Source organism: Dipodomys merriami, unplaced genomic scaffold, assembly GCF_024711535.1.
Source record: "Dipodomys merriami isolate MVZ:Mamm:240054 unplaced genomic scaffold, mDipMer1.0.p SCAF_3, whole genome shotgun sequence".
In the NCBI taxonomy this organism is placed as follows: domain Eukaryota; kingdom Metazoa; phylum Chordata; class Mammalia; order Rodentia; family Heteromyidae; genus Dipodomys; species Dipodomys merriami.
Window position 1 is genome coordinate 100,189,914 of NW_027204492.1, and position 27,738 is coordinate 100,217,651.

The window sequence follows — 27,738 nt, forward strand, 5'->3', positions numbered from 1 at the left end:
ATATTGATCATTCTTATCACCACTGACAATTATCTGGGCAGTTATATTTCCAAAGAAATCTCAATTTCCTGTCATACTCTGGACATCTGTTTATCCTTTAGAACATGAATTTAAGAATTTAGAAGCATATTCCGAGTCTTTAACTTGTCTCTACACTGAAACTATAGGCCCTATTGACACCCATGCATTTTAATATATTATTTATTACAAATGAGTTCAGTAAAATTGTTTACTAATTCTCAGAGAGTTATTTCCAAGCACTAGATCTGCACTTTTTTTTACTTTTATGAAATGAAATTATTTTATCCTAAATAAAAGGATAGATGATACTAAATCAGAAATATTTTCATAAGGGCAGATTTAATCAAAGGGGATAGTTTTTCTCAGGTTGCTGAAATTCAGTTTTCTCACTCTCTTTTGGGAAAGAAGTTGGATGCAGTGGTATGAGGTTACTATTTCTGTGTGTGTGTTTTGTGTGTGTACGTGTGTGTGTGTGTTTATTGTGAAAATACTGTACAGAGGGGTTACAATTACATGGGCAAGATAATGAGTACATTTCCTATCAAGCATTGTAGCCTCCTCCTTTGTTTCCCCTTCCCATCCCTTCCCATCCTACCCCTGCCCCCCTCACCCAATCCTCCCCGCCCCCCCAAAGTTATAAAGTTCATTTTTGACGTAACGACTTGTACATCTCATTGCTTCAATGGGTCCACCTGTATCCCTATTTAAACTATTTGTTTTTCCCCTTCCCCTCCACAAATTATACCGACATCAAATACAGTGAAAGCAGGGGTTATGCTGTGGGGGAAAGACATACAAAGCAACAAACAAATAATCTTATAAATGTGTTAGAAACAATCGCATAAAAGAAAAAAACATTTGAATACATATCTTAGGGTTCATTTCCCTAACATCACCTTATCTGTCCTTTTCTGCTTGACTCAGACATATACTAGATATTGCAAATAAGGGAAACCATGGGACCTATGCTTCTTTGGGCCTGGCTTACTTCACTTAATAGAATTTTTTCCAAGCCTTTCCATTTCCTAACAAATGGGGCAATGTCATTCTTTCTGATGGAGGCATAGAATTCCATTGTGTATATATACCACATTTTCTGGATCCATTCATCTACTGAGGGGCATCTGGGTTGGTTCCATATCTTAGCTATGGTAAATAATGCTGCAATAAACATAGTCATGCTGGGAACTCAAAAACTTAAATCCCCCAACAACAAATCCTCAAAGAAACAACTGCCCAATAAATAAGTGGGCTAAAGACTTAAAGAGAAACTTCTCTGAAGAGGAAAGAAGGATGGCCAATAGACACATGAAGAAATGCTCAACCTCTCTAGCCATAAAAGAAGTGCAAATCAAAACAACATTGAGATACCACCTCACTCCAGTTAGAATGGCTAAAATCAAGAACTCTAATAACAACAGATGCTGGAGGGGATGTGGACAGAAGGGAACCCTACTGCATTGTTGGTGGGAGCGTAAACTTGTTCAACCACTTTGGAAAGTAGTATGGAGGTTCCTCAAAAGACTGCACATAGAGCTCCCCTATGACTATTTCTGAAATGCTCCTGTTACTGTGACATCCCTCTGTTTTAAATCCTCCAATTGTCTCCCACTCTTTCAGCAGGATGTCTTTACTTGACTCACTATTACTCAGAAACCTTTGCGTTCTAGCCTGTCTCCCTCCCCAACTTGATCACCGTCATCTAAATTCTATTCACTACTAAGCTGTCCTTCCCTCTCTTTCCCAGCAACTCTGGTATCTTCTGGTCTCCACACTTTAGGGGATGCTCACTCCTTGTCTAGATTTCCTTCTCGCTCAACATTAGCTTATGAATCCTGTTCATCCTTCCAGTTAGAGTTCAGACTCTTCTTTTTCTATGGCAGTGTCCCTGAACAAGATCAAATTATTCTTCAGCAAACCATTAGTATGAAATCAGTGATCTACAGACTGATTTTATCATTTATATTTCATGTTCTGATATTGAGAAACTGGGTAGATCAGTAAGCTATCTTCCCAACTATAGTGCAAGTTCATTGCCTTCACTGGAGGGGCTCTTTAATGTCATCCACTTTCAATTATAAGACACTTTCTTCACTATAGAGTATTGTGTATAGAATTCTGTCAAAACCTAGTTCTTGTTCATATGATTGACCAAGGATTAACTACCTATTGAGCTCTAGCCTCATTTATTTGGGATTTTTGTAGACTTTGTGTATTATTTTCAATGTACAAAATCCGGAGTGTTCTGTCCCAGGCAAAATATCATAAGTAATGCTCTTAGATCATTACACTTTGCTACTCATAACAATTTATTCTTTATTTTATATTCATTGGGTTCAGTTATGACTCAATTTGAGTTATAGGTTGCTCTGAATGGATAAGAGAATTGATCCTGATTTGAGTATATAGACATTTTTAAAATGTAGCTATTCAAATAAACAAGAAATAAACACTGAGGGAAAGAAGCAAGAATAATTGCAAAATGTGTGTATTATTAAATAATTTCATCTTCCCCTTTAGCGTTTGTGTAAGGGGCAAATATGTACTTTATGTTATTGGATCATAATATCACGATCCCATAAATATGATGCGCATGGCAAAAATCGGTGTTAAAATGTTCCCAATTATCCTTTGTAAGTATGCTAAATTTACAGAACAATAGAGCTTCAAGAAATGTGAACAATATAGAGTAACTAATAGATCTAATGTTGAATAGCTAAAATTATCAGCCTCCTTTGTATCAGTTTAGAAATGTACTTGAAATCATTATCAACATATTGTAGCCTAAAATTCTTTGGTCTTCTTGTTTTTGAAGTTGTACTTATGATAAGTATATTTAGACCCAATTTGGATATCATTAGTTACTGGCTTGTGTAATGAAGGCTCTTCTTTATTTTTGCATGGAAAAGGGTATTATGAAATGGCAAATTAATATCTTCAGTTTCCTAAGAAATAATAATTTGAAAAGGACCATCTTAGTCTTTTTTCCAAATGCAAAATGACTTATTTTTTTAAATGACATACTCATAGTTGATTAGTTTGGCATTAAACCACTACAAGGTGCGCATCAATTTGGAAAGCTTATAATATGATTTAAGCCATCAGTAGATTAGCAAATACCAAAACCATCATTAGAGAGGAACAGAAATAAATTTCACAGACTGTCATATTGTATTTTTGAGCTTGAATAGTTCATAATAACTTCTTGAATAGCTGTCATATTTTTCATTTTCAGTTACTCAAATATCAGTAGTTTTAGAATACTCCTAAACACTGACTAAAATAAGGACACGTGTTATAGTAACTTCCACACCTATATAATTATAATTATCTGTTCTTGCATCATTACTTCTGTTATTGTGTCTAGTCATTTGTTCAATCAACACTTCTGCTTACAGGTATCTATTTAGTATATTTCCATGAACTGACAAATATTAAAAGTAGCTATCCCAGCCAGAAAGAATATTTTGTTCAAAGGCACAGAATTACTAAAAGTTTGTCCAATAGCTTTGATTTTTCCAGCTGTCTTGTGAGAAGATGTAAACATTTGATCTGATTTTCAAAAAGTCAACCATACAACAGTTATATGCCAACAAAATGGTGAGACAAAGGAAAAGGAGTGATCCAATTGCAACAGTGATGCTCACAAGACAATATGTTGGAAGTGAACTTTACAACTTGCTGGGGGGTTGGGGGAGGAAAAGTGGGAGAAAAATGAGGAAGGAGGTAACAAGTTTGACAAGAAATATACTCACTACCTTATGCGTGTAACTGCAACCCTTCTATACATCACCTTGACAATAAAATTAAATTAGAAAAAGAAAGAAATAGAAAACTAGCTATAAACTGCTTCTACTATGCCTACATTTATATCCTGTTATTTCACAATAATCCTTAAACCCCCAACAAGTAGATTTGAAAATTCATTTCTTTTTCACACACCTTAGCTCATACTTTAAAAAATAGCATTATAATACTTCTTCATTGACTCTCCAAACTTTCCAGGATTTAGCTATAGTGCCAACACTTTCAAAGTGCTCATTTTCTTAAATGATTCCTTTTAGGAACATTGTCACCATTCACTTTGGTGTTCCACTGAATACATTCTCAGATCTGTCCTCTAACGTTCATTTGTAGTCTGGGAAGCTGGTCAGTTTAGGTAGCAATAATGGGCTTGTCTTGCATACCGAAGTCCATCCAATGGTAGTACCAAATGATTTGAATGTGGGAGAAGCATGAATCAATGGATGGCCAGGTTCCTTTACTGACAGTCCAAATACCTGTTAAAAGCTTATCTCTGTGCAGGTAGTTTTAAAACTCCACTAGCTGCACCCTCTCAACTTTTCAGGTATTGGGAAAGTAAGGCTCCCTATACCAGGTTGAATGAGTGATTTGTTTCTTACAAGAAACCTAATTAATTCAGTACATAAACTTTTCCTGAAGCCAGAAGAGCTTCACACACACACACACACACACACACACACACACACACACACACACACACACACACACACACTTACTTTTTTTAAGCCCACAGTTGCTCCCTTTTCCCAAGAACTAAATAAAAGGCATTTTAGTGACATCATTTAATTCCTATTCACAGTTGTTCGTTCCCATTCAATAACTAAGCCATGTTTCAGCCAAAACATACAACTTTAATTCTTTCTTTCTAAACTTGAAATTGGGGCCAAGATCAGATACCTAATTGATGTGAGCCAGTGAAAAGCCAAAAGCACAGGACCCGTGGTTAAGAAAATAATAATTAGTGTAAACAGAACATTAAGCCAAGCAGAGTACCCTTGTAATGAAGAGCCTTGAGTGACTGATGTCATTACTTACTCAAGGTGAATTTCACTCAGACTGGAATACTTTTTTTGTTTTCACTTTATTCCATAATCTCAAAACTTGAGCAAGTGTACCTTTTGCCATAACTCCCAACCTTAATAGTAGTTATATAGAAAGGCTTTCTATGTCTTGTTTTGATACCCTAGAGTTCTTAAGCTACATGTGTCACATAGAACCCCATTATTATCATTGTTATGAGCCTAAGTAATCTTATTTCCCTCTGAACATGATTCTAGGCTTATTACAAAAATAGCCATGTCAATTAAAAAAATAATAAAAGAGAAACAATTGTTTCTATAGTGGCAATAGAGCTTGAAGTTGGGACCATGGGCTTGCAAGCCAATACTAATGTAGTACAGGCTGGTCTGGGCAAAAATTTGACACTCTATTTGAAAAATAACAAAATCCATAGATCCCATGGTTTCCCTTATTTGCAATATCTAGTATATGTATGAGTCAAGCAGAAAAGGTCAGATAATGTGATGTCAGGAAAATGAACCCTTAGATATGTATTTTAATGTTTTTTTTCTTTCATGCATGTGTTTCTAATGCATTTATAAGATTATCTCTTTGTTGCTTTGTATGTCCCTCCCCCACAGTATAACCCCTGCTTTCACTATATTTGATGTCAGTATAACTTGTGGAAGAGATGGGGAAAAACACCAGTTGTTTAAGGATACAGGTGGACCTGTTGCAACAATGAGAAGTACAAGTTGTCATGTCCAAAATGAGCTTTACAACGTCGGTGCGGGGGGTGGGGGGAAGGGGGGAAGGAGAAGGATTGGGATGGGGGGAGGGGGGAGGCTGGGAAGTGATGTGAAGGGTAAACAAAGGAGGAGGCTGCAATGCTTGGTAAGAAATGTATGCATTATCCTGCCCATGCAATTGTAACTCCTCTGTACAGTATGTTCACAAATAAAATAAAATAATTTTTTTTTAAAAAAGAAAAATAACAAAATCAAGAAAGACTGACTGTATAGCTCAACTAGTAGTGCATCTGTCTTGTAAGTATGATGTCCTGAGTGCAAATCCTAGTCAACCCATAGGTCAAATGAGGAATGCGATTAATATTCACTAATTGAGAATTCTGCACCCAGCTGTTTGAATTTGAAAAACTTCGTGTCTAGAAAAGCAAAGGAAGTATGTTAGAGCCTGAAATTACATGTGTATTAAAGGGTGAAAGGGGAAAGTTTTTAACGGAAACATCTTTTCAAAAAGGAAATAGAGAGAAAGCCAGGGACGATGAGAGAACAATTAAAACAAGACATGAATCTTACCCCAAATGAAGGACAGGGAGAGAAGACTGGGTGGGAATAACCCAGTGTGTTATGCAATCTTAAGAAAGGTTCAACAGTTTTTTTTTTCAGTGTTATTAAGCCAATCAACCAAAGGATCCCTTGTTTCCCAATAAAGGCTCTGATATTCCCACCACATTCAGACATCGACAAGAAATGTGTGGGAAGCTTGGCTTGCTGCAATGCAGTGATGGATTTCACCATGAAGCTCCTGGGGTCCTCAGTCAGGTTCCAGTAGCTAAAGGCCTGCAGGTTCCAGCAGTAGATATTTCAAACTGCATTGTACAGTTTAGACAGAAAAGAACTGAAGACCATTTAACCTAGATTTCTTTACCAGATCCCTTGCCACATGGTCTCTACAACTGGATGGGTATCTAGATTGGCCATATACTTCATAGCTCCCTATTCTCCTCCCTCCCATAATACCTTAGTTTATTGTAATTGCTTGTATAAAATTTGTCTGTACTTACTTTTCTTTTTGAGGAAAAGAATTTTTTTTCTTCATTTCTACATTCCCTACGCCTAGTTCAACATCTAACATGATAACGCTAAAAATATTTGCTGAAACTCACATTGGAAGACAAAATACCTAGTTTCTGTGCTTCCAAACTATCAATAATATGAAGGTCAAAGAAGGCAAATAATTCTTTCAGATTAAATAAGAATAAAGAATATGACAACTAAATGCAATGGCTGAGCTTCGACCAGGAAATGAAAATGTAGCTATAAAGGCCACTAATGGGGTAACTGTCATCCTCAGAATAAAGAGTGTGGATGAGATTGTTGTACTAAAGCCATGTTAAATTTCCTGAGTTTGAAATTGAGCTGAGGTTATATAAGAGCATGTCTTTGCTCTTGAAAAATAAATAGTGAAATATTAGAAGATAAATGGGAATGATTAACTTATGGGCAAATTATTCTCAAATGGTTCAAAAAATATATATGCATAATATGATGCCTATAGCTATTATAGATAATACACAGACTGAGAGAATGATAAATAGGTAAATATAGAAAAGTATTAATAGCTACTGTATCTGAGAGGAGTATACAAAGGAGTTCTTTGAACATTCTTGCAAATCTTCTGCAAGTTTAAAATCATGTAAAATGAAAATGTTCTTTAATAGAGTTATTTCCTTAATGAATTAAGGACAAAAGTATAACCACAGTTAGAAGGCATGTATGAAGTTAAGCGGTGAAAGTGCTAGAACACTCAGAGAAGTAGAGAAGGAGGAAAATAAGCTGATTTAAAATACAAGTGGGAGATGAGGACACGAAGGATAATAAAGATGACTATAGATTGAAACAGTTTACTTGGAAAAGCTGTTTAATGCAAGATGAGAAGCAAGAGTGAAGGCGAGGCGGTTGAATGGTAAACACATGATTGGCATCCTCACAGTTGCTAGAAAGGCTACAATTTAGTACCTACCAGACTTAAATGCTTATTATCTTCCATACATAGCAAGATTATGCAAACTATTTTATCTGACAATCTTTAATGCTATGTTTAAAATTAAAGAGCATTCTACAATAGTATTTAAATTTCCTGAAAATAATAGCTAGTAACAATCATTTTTGTTTGAAGATAGTTGTTATAGAAAAATATGACAAATTTGATTAAAGTCTTTTCTTAGACATGTAAATAATAAAAATTTAACTCAACAAAAGAAGTTTTCTATTTGAGCATTATTTAAGAGTAAGTCAATTTTAATATAATAATAAGTCATAAATGTTTCTAAGAACCTCAAATGACCTACTTATATGTGGTTTCACTGTTTAACTCCCTTTTTCATAGGATTGCTATATATAACCACTTCCCTCAACCCTGGGGGGATTTAGTAGGATTAAAGACTTTTGATTTACTTTGTATTTGAAGATTCTTTTTTTTCCCCTCCATCTTTGCTCAGCTAGTGGAATCCATGATGAATTCTCATCTCCAAGGGGTAAGCTGTTTTTTAGTTAAGACTCAGTAGCTCGCTTAGGACTCCTTAGACATAGTGTTGATTCCTTCCTTTTCCTGTGTTTTGTTTCTTCCAGAATAATAGAATCTGTGTAGATACAATCGGCTATCATGCTTAGATACTATTAAGCATGTAACAGCTGTAGTTTGTTCACACATTGTTTACATAATAAATATCTGGGCTCATATCAGAGAATTAAATAAGCATTTAGCTTTCTACTTGTTTAGCTTGAATAAAATTAGGAAGAAGAAGTTGAACAACAGAGTTCCTAGTGAATGACAACTCAAGTAGGAACAATGTACTTAAGAGTATTATGTGGTGCCTGCAGCAGATTGCGGGCAAAAAGAATTTAGAGTAAAAAAAAAAAACTACATTTAAGACCTTTGAGTACTCTATAGAAGAGAGAAGAAGGTCGTTGTACTTAAGAAGTGATAGAAATGTAAAGCTAAGGTATCAAAACAAATAAATTATAATATCAGATAAAAAGGAAACCACATAAAAATGGAAAAGGGTTTTACATGAGTTCATTCATGTTCAATTCCTTAGCAAGAAGGTCCTTCAGTTACTGTTTTTAAATCGAAAAACAAAGAAAAATACTGAAGTGCTTGTCATCTTCAAATCGTTTATTTCTGGAGAGGGACGGAAAGGAGAAAATTCTCTTCTGCTCTCCTAAGAAACATTAACTGAAGTGTATATTAGTGTCTGATAACTTTTATAGCAAAATACTCTATTATCTGGCTTGTTTTTATAGGGAATGTTTGTATATCTTGGCCAATGAATGGGATAAAGAGTTGCAATTTGGTTTAGAAGTACCTTAGAAATGCATAGTAGTATTGCACTTTGAAACTTCTTAGATTTTTAAGGAGGCTTCTTCAAAGGATGTCATTAATAATCTTCTCAGGTGCTTACAAAGCATGTATCTGTCAGCAGAATTAGAGAATCACCCAACTAAAGAACAGGTTTCACAATACCCTGAGACCTATTTTGTTCATTAGAGAGGAAAATGGCTTGTTTTAAGTCTAAATTGACATGCTTGCTAATTTCAGCAGTAAAAGCTGTTCATTGTGGTCAGGTTTAATTTAGAGTCCAGGAAGGAATAAAGTTGAGTTACTTTTACAACATACTTTTTAAATGAACTTTGAAATTTGAAAAGAGAAAAACATGGAGTGATATATCTGAAAGTGAAAAGTAAAGAATAGTCCAGCTGTTTCAGGGTGAACAATTATTAAATAACCTAACATAAAAAATTTTAATTATTCTAATAAAAATAATGTTTCTGTATAAAATTTTCAGTATTAAATTATGTACCATTTCCAGATACACACACACACACACACACACACACACACACACACACACACACACACACACACACACACACACACACACACACACATATTTTGGTGGTGGTGAAGGTGGTCATGGGGCTTGAACTCTGGGCCTGGGTGCTGTCCTTCAGCTCCTCAGCTCAAGGCTAGCACTCTACCACTTGAGCCATAGTGCCACTTCTGGTTTTCTGGTGGTTAGTTGGAGATAAGAGTCTTGCAGACTTTCTTGCCTGGGCTGGCTTTGAACCGCTATTTTCAGATCTCAGCCTCCTGAGTAGCTAGGATTACAGGTGTGAACCACCGGCACCTGGCTTCCAGGTATATTTTTCAGGACTATATCCATAGCCTCTAGAACCATACCTAGCATTTGAAAAAAACTATTTATTAACTTGCACAAGCTAGTAAATGAATAGACGAATTCATGTGGTTGTCTGGGCCTATGTAAAGGTCTTCATAAAATTTGAGATTGAGATTTTGCTTTATTGAAAGTTTCTGTGCAAATCTGTTTATTTAAGAGTACATCTATCAAATGTATTCAAATATTTGAGAATAAGCATTACCAAAGCAACTTCTCAGTGCTGTGTCACAGATGACCAGACTTTAACATTCTAACTCTAAAAATCTTATTTCATAAAAATCTGTCTGGTATTGTGTGGCTTCTACTTTAAGAATTCTTCAGTACTTTCCAACTTACTTATGCTACTTACTTCAAAAGCTGTCTTTGGCAATTTGTTCCATATTTCAAACACCCTTTTGTGTAAAGAAACCATAAAAGTTAGAGACCTGAAAATTGGATTTTTCTTCTGAGCAATCACAGCTTACAAATGTGGAAAATTTGTTAAATGTTCATCCCTCCATTTTTGAGAGAGAGAGAGAGAGAGAGAGAGAGAGAGAGAGAGAGAGAGTGAGTGAGAGAGAGAGAGAGAGAGAGAGAGAGAGAGAGAGAGAATGAGAGAGAGAGAGATGCTCTACATAAATGTACAATGTTTGGGTATATGTTTCTCATTATCTCTATATTACCAAGAACAATCAAAGTTAAATTACAAAGCCTATCTCTCTGCTTCTTCACAAAAGAAACACCACTAAATGATTCCAACTTGGCTTTTGCAAAACTAAAAGAAATCATAAAAAAAAAAAAAACACCAGGAGCCAAAGCGCACCTAGTAGATCAGTTTCATTATTATCCTTCACCATATTTCAGGTTTTCACTTTCACAAACCACATGTATTAGTAAAAAGACCACCTTACTTAAAATCAGATAGAATGTATAGCTTGGTTATTAGTGTGGTTACTTTGAGGATAAAAATAACAAAACTGTGTAAACCATCTGTCATTGGGAAGAATGGAGAATTTAAGTACTGATTTCTAGATTACCATTCCCAAACATGCCTAATCATAAAAGGAGATTTCCAAGACAGGTGACATTGGCTCACGCCTGTAATCCTAGCAACTCAGGAAGCTGCGATCTAAGGATCCTGGTTCAAAACCAGCCCAAGGAGGAAAATACATGAGACTCTTATCTTTAATTCATCACAGGAAAAGCCAGAAGTGGCACTGTGGCTCAAGTAGTAGAGTACTAACCTTGAGCAAAATAGCTCAGGGGCAATGCCCAGGCCTAGAGTTTAAGACCCAGGACCAGAAACAAAGAAAGGTAGATTTCCAGCCCTTCTTCCTAATTCATTAGTTCTGAGATATGCAAAGAAGTTTAGTGATTTCAATGGTAAGGATTTTTGGGGAAAAACTGATTTAACTCACTTATTTCAGCTCTTTATGTGTCAGGTACAAAGAAGTTAAATAACCCTTCAACTCACTTATGTACTGTTTTTGCTTCTATGTTAATTATAAAAATTAATTTTATAACCTCTAACATGAGATATAAGCACAAATAACTTTTAAATTTATTGCCATAATTCAGAAGTACCTTTCTTGTATGTTCGCTTAAGTAAACCAAGGTTCTCTGGAATGACTCCATCTAAAATCTTCAGTAGTGAAGCAAATCAATAATGAAGATTTCTACTTGCAATATTTTTTGGTGTCTAAGAATGAAACACATTTCTTGTTCAATTATTTTCTGTAAAGCCTTACATAGTAGAGATTTATATCCGGTAACAATTTTTTTTTATTTCTAAAAGTGTTTTGGCTGGTTGGAATATTGTACTTTACCTTGTATTACACAAAAAAGAGAACTACAAAATTAAATGGTATTTGTTGTTTCAGGCAACATTGCAGGATTTAGAACAGAGGCGCCCCCAGTTGGAAGAACTCATTACTGCTGCTCAGAATCTGAAAAACAAAACAAGTAATCAAGAGGCCAGAACAATTATTACTGACCGAAGTAAGTCTTTTAACAAGCATGGGAAACTCAAGTCAAGATGCATGAAAATTCTGGTTATAACTTATATTAATATGTCTACATCAATTTATAGAAATAGGAAATCATTGGAGATTATAACTATTATACTGAAAAAGATTTTTACTCCATACTGTTATATTTCAAAAGTGAATCATTACAATGACTAGAAGAAACATTTTTCAGTAGAAAGGGTGAAAACAGTTTCAAGGCAAACATTGTATGGAAGATATGAAGCACAGTAAGGCAGAACATTTACTCGTGGGTTGTCATCTACCTGGGTTGGCATCCATGGAGATACCAGACTCTCCTCATAATCTTGGTTGTTGGTCCAAACATGTAATTGCTACTTGGACCACCTTTCACTTGTCATCACTGTCACCATCTTCTTCCTCTCCCTCCTCCTCCTCTTCCTTATCCTCCTTTTTTCTCCTTTTTCTCTCCTCCTTCTCCTCTTTCTCCTCTTTCTCCTTCTGCTCCTTCTCCTTCTATTTCATGTGTGTACTGGTACTAGGGCTTAAACTCAGGGATTATCACTCTTGCTTGCCTTTTTTATTCAAGGCTGACACTACCACTTGAGCCATAACTGCACTTCCAGCCTTGTACTTCCATCGCTAATGGCACTTGCTGATCTGGAAGTCTCTTGTCTACTTTGATACCCTCATTGTGTAATATCACATATTGTATCATGGTGGCATGGTGAGAAAAATTATGCTGACCTAGACATTGGACAACTATTTTCTTCTTTACACAGAGTGATTTGAAGTGACTGTGGTCTCAGTAGTTATGCATAGCATCCAAAGAGAATCAGGAAAAACATCCAGAAAACTATTCTCTACCTCCATTTCCTTACACTTGTCTCAGGAGTGAGGCCCAGGTGTCCTCTGCTATTAGTTTTTCCCCATTCTTTAGAATTTTCCCCTTCCCTCCAGTGCACGTGTTGACATTAAATTTTCTTGCTTTTTGTACATTGCCTATACATTTCTCTTCTCACAACCAGAGGAATATTTTCTACTGCAGGAATGAAAGTTTTTAAAAAACACACTTTTTAAGCATCCTTTTTTCTTTCTAAGTTGTTTACGTTAGATGATGCCTAGGCTTTGACACTTAAAAACCATGAATTAGGGGCTGGGAAGGTGGCTCAGTGGTAGAGTGCTTGCCTCGAATGCATGAGGCCCTGGGTTTGATTCCTTAGCACCACATAAAGAGAAGTGGCACTGTGGCTCAAGTGGTAGAGGTCTATGGTTAAGCTGAAGAGCTGAGGGACAGTGCCCAGGCCCAGAGTTCAGGCCCCACGACTGGCCAAAAAAGAAAGAAAGAAAGAAAGAAAGAAAGAAAGAAAGAAAGAAAGAAAGAAAGAAAGAAAGAAAGAAAGAAAGAAAGAAAGAAAGAAAGAAAGAAAGAAAGAAAGAAAGAAAGAAAGAAAGAGAAAGAAAAAAAACATGAATTACATACATCTTCAAAATGTACACTCTTCTATTTCAACTCATCCCTAAGGAAAAAGGGCCAGGATAGCTGACTGCTAATATGTTGGGAGAAGGCAAAGTGAAGACAGAACAAAGTGTTAGTATCTGAAAAGTTCTTTACCACCTTGCAACAGCTAGCCCAAAAGACAGGAGGCGGAAAAGTATTCACTTAATGTATGGTTTATGCAGTCAGAGGCTAACGTCTCGATGTATAGGTAAGTAATTGTTTTCTTCTTTGAAAAACAATATGAACATTGGGAAACTTTCTTTTGAGAGGTACTGGGGTTTGAACTCAGGGCCTTCCACTTGCTAGGCTAGCATGTAATACTGCATTGGTTTTCTTCATGATGTAGATTATACTTGAATGATCAGAGAGCAATTTTGGATTCCTCTGCTAATATCCACGGATTTCGATAATTATATTTTCTAAGCTTTTGCCCTTCACTCTATGAATATCTGCTGCATAATAGAAGGATTATAATGCAACTAGTCTAAAATGACATTGTCTTAAAAGCTGTTAAAACATGTCATGTTGCTTATTAGAAGTATTTGCCAAAATCTTGGTTTTCCACTATTCCTGCAGTCTCTGATGCTGAACTAGGACAATTCTTACAGGATATGCTTATCTAAATAGTATCACTTGTAGCCCTTTTATATTTCAGTTTATCTGTCCATTTGAAATCTATGAAATGTGATGAAAATTCAATATTCAAAGTTTCAATAATCTTCAAGTGAAAGTTCTCTAAATGTAGATTCAGCTTTTAGGGAAAGGGCCAAAATATAATACTTGTTCATAGAATCATATTTTTCTATTTAGTGATTTTGATCTTCCTTATTTATTGCACTGAACCTTCTACAGATATTAAAAAAGGACTCAACTAAATAAAGTATTTAATATATGCATAATACTGTACAGAAACAATTGGCTCCAGTTCATAACTTTGAATAGTTTGGGAAATTACACATGGTTATTACATTCTATCAATAGAAAAACAGCAAAAAAACCCTTCCTTTCTACTAGTAATAAACCTCAAATAATTGGGTCTGCAAAATAGCAACATGTTTTACAGTACAGAACTATTGCCATGACATCTGTTATTTTAAACAATTATATTGATCAAAATCATGTTGTAATAATCTAGGTAGGAGAATAAGATTTATTTTAAGAGAACTCCAGGGAGAAATTCTCCTTCAATTCTGATGTTCAAATTGCTCCTTTTCCTTCAGTTCTTGTCTTTCTGAATTTGTCAACCATTCTAGTTATTTTCTCTTTGGGCAAAAGGGCCTAGTCAGAGTACAAAAAGTAAATAAGATGAGAATTTAAATTTGCTTTCTCAGAGGTGTCCAAATTATGCAAAACTCTTATTCATGTCTATTAAGAGTAAAAAGCATAATACTTTATATAACAGTGAGATGATACAGAAAGAATCTCTTTATTTTCTTATTCAGCTTAATTCACAACTAATATTGTCAAATATGGGTCCTCCAATTTTTTTTTGAGAAACTTGCTTCTGTGACTTTCCCCTCTATATCCCTCATCACTGCCATTTGAAAGACCTAGAACAATAGAGCATATAGGTTTTGAGAGGTCAACTGCCTGGAGCTACCACTTAGCTTTGTGATCTTGAACAAATAACTAAACTTAGTAAACTGCTCTCAGTCTCCTCTTCCATAAGACAGGATTTGTTATTTCTACCTCAAGGGTTAGGAAAATTAGATGAGCTAACACATGTAGAGCCCTTTACAGGAGCTATAGTAAAAGTTCATTGAGTGATCTTGCTATTTCAAGAACTAACATTTCATTGCTTTGAATGCCAATTAAGAAAGGGTTTAATGAGATCTTGGTAGCTTTTTGATTATTTCACTTCCAAAAATTAAAAAAAAAAAGAAAAGAGAATCACAAGGTTGAAAGAAGAATGTTGCTTAGGAAAAGATAGAATAAGATGTATGAATTAAGGTTGTCAGTATTTTGGAAAGAGTACTTTGGTAAGCACTTTGTTTCCATAGTTTTGATATCCAGTATTTCCTAATGATTTTGACTCTACTACATAGATAGGAGGTAGATAGTACTATTCCCATTTTAGAGGCTTTTAGAACATAGACACTTCAGAACATAAGGTTTAATGTCTGAGGAAAATGGGAAGTAATGAATAAAGATTTGACTCCATCCCTATATGGTGAGAAAGTTTGAGACACATGAAACAGAAAGTGAAGCAGGAAGGAATATTTATTTGACAACTTTAAACGTTATGCTAACCTCATGCTATTAGAGGCTCAGTAGAATTTTTTCTCCTCTTTATAATTTTACCTTCTTTGTATTTGAGTGTCTAATTATAGAATTGTTTTGTTTATGTGTAGCAGATTTACAAACTAACAGTAAATGTCAGTGATCTGTTACCTTTGTAAACTTTGCCTAGTACATTTACTTCCAGATGCCATGATTTCCTCACCTATCTTAAGGGACTAATTGCACTTGTTGCGTGATTATAAGGGCATATTACTTTAAGGTTCTCATGGAAATATGTGACAAGTATGAGATGCTGAATAATTTACACAGATTGTTAGGGTGAGAGAACTTTGGTCTAGAGGAACTGGACTTGAGAATATAAAAGATGTACTTTTCATCATCTAAACCAGGGCATGACCTACAAAAGGGCCACAGATAAAGAAAGGAATTTTTTTCTTTTGGAATTTTTTTTTCCAGCTAGGGCTTTTTCAAACTAGTCCAGAATTCTGTGAGAAATTTGGTGACATCTTATAATTTTTTTAAAAAAGGTATTCACATTGCATTGCTTAAAGTCCTGGTATATGGGGCTGTAGACAGCAGAATGCTCTGCTTGCTGTATGAGAATAAAAATATTCTCACCAGATTTTTTGACTTAACTGACAGTTTTATAGCAGCATTGTCAACCCATCATTCAGTGTTGCAACCAAATGCATGAGAGCCTACATGACAAACTAAAAAGACTGTGTTGTTGTCTCCATTTCCCTGAAATCTCTATTGCTAATGAAATGCCAGCCAATATCTTCCTCTCAGGTATTGTCTATTAGAGGCTTGCTTATTTTAGAAGAAGTGGAATCAACCATATAAATTTCCTTCTTTTGACATCCAGCACCTGCTGTCAACCTGTTATAGCTACAAGCAGCTTTCAGAATTTACATCCATCAGGATGCCGCTGGCAACCAAAGAGTTCAGTTCAGTTCAACAAACATTTGAATGTTTACCCTGTGCCAGTTAATATCAGAGGTGATGGAGGGGTTACAGAGAGGAAAGATTCAGCATTTGTCTTCAAAATGCTTAGGATCAAATGTGAGTATTTGGACAAGTATGTTCAGGCAAGATCATCTGCGATATAGATTTTCATAGAGCAGTATTATAAATTAAGAGAGAACTAGAAGAGAGGAGATTGGCTCTGAGTGCAGGGGTCTTGAAATGCTTCCACAAGGAGATTAAATTTGATCTGGTCATGAAGAAGACTGAAAAGCAGACGGCTACAGAGAGAAGGAAATTTAAGGAAGAAATAATAGGAAAATCCAAAATTAAAACCGTGTTAGCAATGATATGACAGATAAATTTCTAGATATGAGGTGTGGGGAGGGTGTGTGTGTGTGTGTGTGTTGTGGAGTATAAGGAAAAAGTGGAGTCAATCAGACCAGAATGGAGATAGTAGAGCTCAAGCTGGAATAGTAACAGTAGAGTGATTTTAAAATTACTGAGAATAGCTTACACAGAGAGAATGCCTGGTAACAAGCAGATGTAAGGACGAGACTAAGAGGTGGTTACCATTTAGCAAGTAAAAGCAGATATACCTCTATCCTTTCCAATGCCTGTTTTGGTTAAATAGATGCATTTAGACACATTTAGCAGAATGTGTTTCTAGAAAGGTTGCAGTAGTTTGGGGCCTGTGGCGGAGGCAACTCATCATGGCAAGATATGCAAAACAGATCATATAATGGTCAGGATGTGAGACCAAAGGAGAGAAAAAGACCAGTGTTCCATCATCCCCTACATCTTCAGTGACTTGAAGCTCTTTCTGTGGCCCCCAGCTCTTATAATTTCTACCACCTTGGCAATAAATCACTGTGGGGAGCAAAACTTTACCACATAGACCTTTGTAGGACAACTCAGATTGAAATTAGACTTGATGATTTCTTCAGTCTTCCTTACACCTATTTGAAAAATGATGCAATATTTTGACAATCAGTGTAACCAAACTAAAGAGGGAGATTTATTTGCTATTATGTTCTTCTATGCAATACCATTGTTCTTTCACTTATTTTATACATTTTAGCATCATCAAGGAGAATTAATGAATGATAGCAAAAAGTCTCAAAACAAGGGGAAATTTAGATTACCAGAGATTCACAATGAATTGTAGACACATAAGAGAATTCAGTGGGCTTGTATGGTAATTGTATATAAAGTAAAAATTTTTGTGTTGTATTGGGATTTGAACTACCAGGTTCCTAAGCAAGGACTCTAACATTTGAGCCATTCCCCCCTCCAAAAAAAACCCAACATTATTTAATAAAGAACTTATGGACTAGTGGCTTGGCTCAAATGGTATAGTGTTTGCCTAATAAGTTTTATTCCCTAAATATCACAATAAATGATAAATAACGAAATTTCAAATCCTTTCTTAGACCCCTAGGAAAGAATGAAAGCCATATAATATACATTTCTGTGATAATACTGGGGTTTGCCTTCAGACTTTGGACTTGATAGGAAAATGTTCTACCACTTGAGCCATGCCCCCAACCATATAAACTTTTTAATTTTTTTTGAGACTATCAATAATTAATTAACTAATTTCTGCCTATCAATTAGCTGGCTTTCAGGCATGAGTTACCATACTGAGAGAAAATACCAATTTTTGCAAATAGTTTAAACTTCTCAGAAAAAAAAACCCAAAAGTAAATTTGGATTTAGTGAATCCTGGTAGTACAGGAAAAGGCTTCACAAAAGCAAATGACTTGTTCAAATCTGCTACAAAACAATGAGTTTCTTTAAACTTATTCTTGTTTTATTATGAATAATACTATTGTTTTCTTCCAGTGTTCTATATTAGTGATAGGAAGTGTGTTAGTCTCCAAAGAATAGAACCAATCTGATACATAGGCTCTGTGTGTGTGTGTGTGTGTGTGTGTGTGTGTGTGTGTGTGTGTGTGTGTGTCTGTGTGTCTGTGTTTCTGTGTCTGTGTATGTATTTTAAACAGGCAGAGGGAGAAGAAAGAGTTGAGAGAAGGAGACAGAAGAGAGATCTTAAGGATCTCACAGGATTATGGATTATAAAGGATCTCACAATTTTAAACTGTGGGGACAGGCTGATAGGGTTGAAAACCTAGGGAAGAGTTCATATTGCGGACTTGTCTTTTCTCTTAAGGATTTCAATTGACTAAATGAAGTTCCCCCACAATGTGGAGGGTTGTCTGATTTACTCAAAGACTCAGTGATTAAAATGGCAATACCATCTAAACATACACACACAATACCATCTAAACATACACACACACACACACACACACGTATACACACATATAGTCAGTACAAATCCAGATTAGTGCTTAACAAATCACAAATTAGCCAAGTTGACACATTATCCCAGCATGGTTCCAAATGCTAAATGTTCTTTCACATGTAAATATGATTTAAAAAAATTTATTAGTACTCAGTTAATAGGATACCTGGAAATACACCTGAAATTAATTAGAAAAAACTCTCTTCAATATTCTAATGCATTTTAAAGCTACCAGAGTAATAATATGTAAAATAGTTTATCTACAAAAATATGTATATGTTTTCTTTCTCCTAGCTGTATTAAATTAATACTAAACATCTATCATAGTTGTTTTAGTGTGTCTCATTTTGTACAATTCTGTAAGAGGATCAATATCAAAATACATTTACATACAATTTAAAACCAAATGTCCACATTTAATTAATCTTTCAAGTGAATAAAGAATAGGAAAATGTACTTTATTAAAAATTATATAAATACAATTATGGACATAAACAGTACTTTCTAGCTGCTCACATTTTCACCATGTTTCTTTTTTCATATTAAATATGTACAATTTGATTTATTATGTCTCAACAAAGCTGGAAAATGTATAAATAAAATTAAAAGGGTGTGATAATAATGGAATGTTTTACAACTATTCTAGATGTCAGGTTTTTTTTAATTTATTTTTTTTAATATTATTTTATTTTATTTGAGAACATACTGTACAGAGGGGCTACAATTACATGGGCAGGATAATGCATACATTTCTTTTTTTTTTAATATTATTTTATTTTATTTGAGAACATACTGTACAGAGGGGCTACAATTACATGGGCAGGATAATGCCTACATTTCTTACCAAGCATTGCAGCCTCCTCCTTTGTTTACCCTTCACCTCCCTTCCCAGCCTCCCCCCTCCCCCCACCCAATTATACCCCCCTCCCCCCACACCGACATTGTAAAGCTGGTTTTGACATGACATTTTGTACTTCTCATTGTTGCAACAGGTCCACCTGAATCCTTAAACGACTTGTTTGTCCCCATCTCCTCCACATGTTATACTGACATCAAATATAGTGAAGGCGGGGGTTACACTGTGGGGGAGGGACATACAAAGCAACAAAGAAATAATCTTATAAATGCATTAGAAACACATGCATGAAAGAAACGAAAACATTAAAATACATATTTAAGGGTTCATTTTCCTAACATCACATTATCTGACCTTTTCCGCTTGACTCATACCTATACTAGATATTGCAAATAAGGGAAACCATGGGACCTATGCTTCTTTGGGCCTGGCTTACTTCACTTAATATAATTTTTTCCAAGCCTTTCCATTTCCTAACAAATGGGGAAATGTCATTTTTTTTTTTTTTTTTTTGCCAGTCATGGTGCCTGCTACCACTTGAGCCACAGCACTACTTCCAGCTTTTTCTGCTTATGTGGTGCTGAGGAATCGAACCCAGGGCCTCATGCATGCAAGGCAAGCACACTACCACTGAGCCACTTTCCCAGCCCTAGATGTCAGTTTTATTGATGAAATCTCACCAACTTTTGTTCTCATCAAATTAGCACGTGTTATAGTGAAACAAGTTATTTGCTAAGAAATAAAAATGTGCATAATATTCATAAGTTGGAAGTAGGAATAGATATTTCTTGATATTTTTTTGATGGCAAGAGGTCTTGCTATGAAGCACAGTCTGGCTTCAAACTTTAGATACTTATGCCTCAGCTTCTCAAGTGCTGGTATTACAGGCATTTACCATCAGGTTCAGCTCCTTGATTTTTTAAGAAATTCCATCAGAAACTACTACATGGGTGATAGAAATGATAAAATATTAATATTATCCTGTTCTTAACTACTAGCTCATATATTGAGACTAAAGAAAGGATTTTTTTCCCTCAGAGCTTTGATAAGTACTTGCTTCATAATTTTTCTCTTTTATCACACAACAATTGCACAAAAAGGGTTTTATTATGTCACTTCCCACATTCACATAGTATGTCCTGATCAACCTAACCCCACATCTCACTACCTTCTCTTTAAACCACCCAAACAGGCTGCATCATTCTGTTTTCATCTACTCTCCTCAATAATCCTCCTCTCACTTAATTACCACCTACGACTAGAAGCTGCCCTACTTTCCTATCACTCATTTCATTTGTTTTAGTGTGCATTAACTGTTCCAAAAGATTACATTATGGTCATTATGGTTCTTTTTAAAGAGAAAAGAGTTGAATTAACCAATGTCCTACTTACCCACTTTGAAATTAAACATAATGAACACAGCTATTAAATAAACCAAATAATGATGGTGACATCTATCTTTTATGGTATGATAGAATAAATATTCTGATAGATTAATACATTATGAGAAATATCACAAAAAGACAAAATGAGTCAATAAGTATAAGACAAAAAGATACAGACCCATAAAAGGGGATCATAGATTTTAAGGCCAGCATTTTTATCTTATGAACTAATGGGACGTTGCAACAACAACAAAACAAAACAAAAAAAAAACATTGACCCTCTGTTATATTTTGGTACCTGTAATCATGAATATGTATACTGTATCCTGGTGATAAGAATTTAGATGAGCCTAAGCCAAGGATTAGATCCATATCATGGACTGCTCCAAAAAGATGCCCTCAAATCGCTCTTCATCACTTAGAAAATTATAGGAATTATAATTTTGGATTGATCATTTCTTTCTTTCCCAAAATTTCTTTGGAATTTGAAGTGATATAATAAAAAAATTTTTGCCAGTAACCTTTATATTTTTCCCATACTTAAAGCATTTAGAAATAAGCAGAAAGGTTTAATAGTTTATGTTGTATCTGCATATATAGGGGAAAGTGGTAGTCATTCTATTATAATCAATGAATAGCTTTCATTGTTACCTGTTGTTGCCAAGAAATTGCTCCAAAACTCAATGACTTACTTGGTTGTGTAGGCTTGCTACAGAGTCTGAAATTATAACATCTTGTTATAAATATAAGTAATTTTACATCTAGAAAATGAATGTATAACGATTAGTATGTTTTCCTGTGTCTGTACACATGCTTTTTAGTATTTGTTTAAGATATTTTTCTGAGGCTGGGTGTTGGTGGTTCGCTCCTGTAATCCTAGCTACTCAGATAGCTGAGATCTGAGGATCGTAGTTTGACACCAGCCAGACAGGAAAGTCTGTAAGACTCTTACTTCTAAGTAACCACCCAAAAGCAGGATGTGAAACTGTGGCTCACATGCTCACATGATAGTGCTTGCCTGGACCAAGATAAAAAGGTCCAGGGCAGAACCCAGACCCTGAGTTCAAGCCCCAAGACAGGCACATAAAAATATACCAAGAAATTTTTCTGAAGGTTTTCCTTCTTTTAAATCCAATTTAGGGTCTTGGAAAAAATACATTATCCATCAAGATTTCAGAATAAATGAATGAAATATTTTAGGATACTACTTCAATATGAACATAAGGCAAAACTATTTATATAGAATATTATCTTTTCAGCATTTCCAACTCCCACATAGCCTGTTATTACTGTCTCTAAGTGACTGGTTTGTAATAGTAAAGCCATTAAGATCCTTCTACAAATACCCATATTTCAGTTAATGCATTTGTACACAGTCATATACCACCCAATGGATTTACCTATATGTTTATAAGCTAATTGTAGGTTCTACATATGAGAGAAAACATTCAACCTAAAGAGGTTGGGTTGGGTCAAGGGGTGAGAGGTAGACAAATGAAGGGAAGGGGAGGAAAACACAGTTAAAATCTCAATGTATAAGCTATATTTTTTTAAAGTAAGGGAAGAGGTAGGTAGGGAAAGGGATAGGTGACATTGATCAAGATGCATTGTATTCATAAACTGCTTTGTTGAACAGCAACTCCTTTGTACAACTACTTAAAGAGAATTTTTACAAAAGAAAAACTAGCCCAAAAGAGTCTCTGAAACAATATAATAATACTTTAGATTTATGTTGTATTTTATAAGAATTAGATAAAGAGCTGTTATACATAGTTGATTTGATTTTCACAACAGCCCCTAAGGTAAGCATGGTCCCTCCTAAATATATGAGGAAACCTGAATCAAATATATGAGTACCTTGCTCAAGGTTACACAGATAGCAAATGGTAGAGCTAGAATTTAATCCAACCCCTTTGATTCTATAAACATGTGTTAAATGAATCATCTTTCCCCAAACCCATGAACAAAAGTGGTTTACACTTTGAGAGTCATTTTTCATTATTAATTTACTTTATTGCTATTATAGAGATGATATACAGTGGGATTACAATTACGTGAGTCAGGTAACAAGTACATTTCCTTGCATACAGTGTCTTCTGTTCCCTCATTCTCTCCCAGTCCCTCCCTCCTGTCTCCGCCCACCAGTTTCATCAATGTCTAGTGAGTTCCACTGTTGCACTTTTTCACCTTTTTTTTCCCTCAAGTTCTGTACCCTTCCCCCAACCCTTCCAAAGATGTTCTCTTGAATATACCATACTTAAGTTAAACTAAATTGAAAGAAATAAAAAGGGTCATTTATTGTCATTTTAAATAAACCAGTAGGTAGGTGGGTGGGTTGGTAGGTAAGCAGATAGACAGGCAGGCAGGCAGATAGATGCTTGTCACCTTACAGTGGAATTGTATCTTGCTAATGCTATCTTAAGTTAAAATATGTAAAGTTCATTGAATGCACCTAACCTACCAAACATCCTCTCTGAGCAGTAAAATACATAGTAGCACAGTACTGGGTATTTACCCTGATGAGAGTGGGGCTGATTGAGTGCTACTATTCATCATAGCAAATATGCTCCCACATACCATGAGCTCAGGAAAATGTCAAAAATCAAAAGTCAAAATATTGTTTCAAGATTTTGGCTACTGTAATTTCCAAATACTGTTCAAACTATCATAGGTCAAGACCATCTGTGGACCACCTATGTATGTGTAATACATTCACAATATGCATAAATATGTATGCATGTATGTATCTATATATTGTTATGAACTCATACATGCACATAGTTATAAATTATATTTATATATGTCTTATATTAATACATTCATAAAAAACTAACAACTTATTTATATCAATTCAACTCAAATAAGCTGGGAATGTACTAAATGGAGTGTTAATGATCCTCAGAGGGACTGATTCATATACCTTTATGAAAAGTCACATGGGGACCATTAAAAATATGATATAATTATGGAAAAAATAAGAAGTATCAAACAAACAAGCCTTCCAGTCAAAGAAACAGGAACACTGTAGTCCAAACTGGAGATATGAAGGTGGGGAAAGTAGGCTCTCTAGTGTTGCTGCTATATATGTTAATTACCACAGCCAGAGGTTACAAATTCTAAGCATTGTTGGATTTCTTCATACTATATATGTTTCAACTCCCTGAATGAAAGGGGAACTTCAGACTTAAAACTCCTAGCAACCTGTTCTAAAAATAACAGTCACGCCATAAATACTTACTGATTGAATGGACTGTCTCACAAGGGAGCTGGCAACTAGTGCGGGCGCTAAGCTTCCACAATCATCTCCAAGACCATGAGTCACTATTGAGAAGAATTAGTTTGAAGAGATTAATCAAGTGTTCTGCTTAGAAAACAAACAACAACAAAGTGAATCCCAAAGCAAACACCTATATTTTCAAATGTTCCATCAATTTCCAACCTTAAGGATCTGAGTCTTTTGAATATAATCTTTCATAAACATGACGAATTGGAATAACACCTTGGTCTGAGTCAGCTTATAACTCATCCTTGCAGAGTAGGAGCTAGTAGATCATTTGAAATATTCTTCATATTGGATGGCCTGCTGATGTAAGTAAAATGGAAATAAATGGAAATACAGAGCTCTTAATCTTGAAAAGCTCAATTTCCTGCCCTCACAATCCTAAAAGTAGATGTTTGGATTAAGTTTTTCTTTATCTTAATGAAAATTTCTTTTTTTTTTTTTTTTTTGCATCCAGTCGTGGGGCTTGAACTCTGGGCTTGGGTGCTGTCCCTCAGCTCTTCAGCTCAAGGCTAGCGCTCTACCTCTTGAGCCACAGCGCCACTTCCGGCTTTTTTCTTTTTGCTTATGTGGTGCTGAGGAATCAAACCCAGGGCCTCATGAATGTAAGGCAAGCACTCTACCACTGAGCCACCTTCCCAGCCCCTCTTAATGAAAATTTGTCTTATCTCTCAAGCATAATATCTATTAAAAGGGCTCAGAGAACTCTATCAATAGAAATGATCTTCTAATTTAAGACAAAATAGAAAAATGAATTTGTGTTATGTAAAAGTAGTATGTGGCTGTATAACATGTTGTCCAAAGGAAAAGTAGGACAAATAAGATGTTCTGTGGACATTAAGAATATCATATTCACTGCCTTTATATTTCATTAAGTAGATAATGAGTTTTTAAATATTTTAGGACTTACAACAACCAGATAAAGCATGATGGTTTGCCTCAGTAAAGTACCAAAGTCTAGAATAGACATTTGAGAGTTCTGTTCTAATATTAGATGTTTTTATTAAATGGTGTCCATGTATGTCATGATTCTCAGATAGATAGATAGATAGATAGATAGATAGATAGATAGATAGATAGATAGATAGATAGATAGAGGTAGAGATATATAGATATGTTCTAACAAGTTTCTCAGTCATTCAAAACAGTTTAACTTTAAATGTATTTTATTAGCATATATTAGTTGTACAACGGGGATTTCCACACATGTATGCAGTATGTCCTGATCATCCCCATTCCCTCAATGAATCTTCCTTACACCCCTCCCCACATCTTTAAATGATTTTAACAGGCTTCATTGACCTAGTTCCATACATTCAAATATAATACTTAAAACATATTCATTCTCATAAATTTAAATACATTTTTGTAGAGATCATATAATAGATCCATATCATGAATGCAAAAACAAGATTCCTGTTTCTAAATTCTATCCTCTAAACGTACTGGCATATCCAACCATCTAGTATGGATGAAAATAATTGAATAACAAGTTGTAATGTTAAACAAAAATTGTCATGTTTTAGGGATACAAGTAAGACAATCTTAAGAAAATATATTTTTGTGTGAGTGTTCTAATACTGGGAGCTTGAATTCAGGGCTTGTGATCTCACTTCGCTTTCTTGCTCACAGCTGGTATTCTATTACTTGAGCTAGGCTTGCAATCCATCATTTGCTGATTAGAGATGTAGTCTTACAGACTTTTTTGTCCTGGCTGGCTTTGAACCATGATGACCCAGGTCTCAGCCACCTGAATGCTAGGATTATAGGTGTGAGCCACCAGTGCCTGGCATAAGAAAATACCTTAATGTTAATTGAAAACACAAATTAGTAAATTTATTTTAATATGCTAAAGTATCTGAACCGGTTATTTTAATAAAAATTATATTCTTTGATATCACAGTATGCTGTGCTAATAATAAAAGAATGTGAAATCATGCTCACAAATGATTAGCTCAATTAGAAGTATAATAGATCCTTTAACATGTGTATTACTGAATATTCTAAGTTCTCTTATGTATAAATTGTGAGTAAACTAAAGATAAACAGCACTTAAAGGTATCCAGATTATGATTAATACTCAAAATAATTCAAGCCAGTGTGTGACACAGCCTATAATCCCATCCCTTGGGAGGCTGGCACAAGGTTAAGAGTTTGAGGTACTTTGGGATATAGAGCAAAACCTTGTCTCAAAAAATATAGTTTCAGGGGCTGGGAAGGTGGCTTAGTGGTAGAGTGCTTGCCTTGCATGCCTGAGGCCCTGGGTTCGATTCCTCAGCACCACATAAGCAAAAAGAAAAAAAGCCAGAAGTGGCGCTGTGGCTCAAGGGGTAGAGCACTAGCCTTGAGCTGAAGAGTTGAGGGACAGAGCCCAGGCCCAGAGTTCAGGCCCCACAACCAGACCCAATATATATATATAGTGTCACCTGCAAGCTTCTAGTAGGAAATTTAAATATAGACTGACCTTTTCTAAAAGAAACAGAAGTTATGAGACTGATGGCTTTCTTTTACAAAGCTGTAAGTCTGTAAATGTTTAATAAGGATCTAATTTAGAGAAAGAAATCAATCTGGAGTGAAAGACTATTTTACCCATTTCCCAAAAGCTATGGCTGAATTATGTTTAAAATATGAACTAATCTTTATACTTAACAATTTGCATTAATATTTAAATTATATAAATGGAAAGTATAGATGTAATACACTGAAATTTTCATTTACACATTTATTCATCAAATGTTATGTACTTACAATGTGCAAGATATTTTACTAGAAATTATATAGTACCCAAGAAAACTATGACATAATCACTTGAAAAGGTTGAAATAATGTATTAGTTGTAATATCTGTTATAGGAAAAATATGAATATAAGTTTGTGGACTTTTTGATTTATCCATTCAATCTAGTGTACATTCATCAGTTTTCATTGTTTATTATTTCATTTGATAAAAATTTCAGATAAGTTGATGTTAGATGAAATGAACCCCAAGATAAGGACTCAAATGGTTTTTCTTTCTTGCTATTGTTTCTAACATATTTGTAAAGTGAATTTTTTGTTGCTTTGTATATCCCTCCTCAACGCTATAACCCCTGTTTTCACTGTATTTGACGTTGGTACAATTTGTAGAGGGGAAGTGAAAAAAACAAATTGTTTAAATAGGGATATAGGTGGACCCATTGCAACAATGAGATGTACAAGATGCTATGTCAAAAAACGAACTTTACAACCTTGGCGGGGGCGGGGGGGGGGCTTAGGGGGGTAAGGAGTGGGGGTGGGGGGTAGGGTGGGGGGGGAGATGGGAAGGCACGGATGGTAAGGGGAAACAAAGGAGTAGGCAACAATGCTAGATAAGAAATATACTCATTACCTTGCTCATGTAAATGTGACCCATCTGTACGGTATTTTCACAATAAAAAAATTTAAAAAAATTCTC

The 27,738-nt window shown here is 35.1% G+C and overlaps 1 protein-coding gene across 9 annotated transcripts in view; it reads left to right on the forward strand.

The window, feature by feature from the left end:
• Positions 1-27,738, forward strand: part of Dmd (dystrophin) — a 2,040,854-nt gene that overhangs the window by 1,437,316 nt on the left and 575,800 nt on the right. For all 9 annotated transcript variants that reach the window (XM_070040660.1, XM_070040663.1, XM_070040664.1 and 6 more), the window contains one exon: positions 11,668-11,785. In XM_070040660.1, coding sequence (XP_069896761.1) covers positions 11,668-11,785 — 118 coding nt within the window. The remainder of the gene's footprint in view (positions 1-11,667; positions 11,786-27,738) is intronic.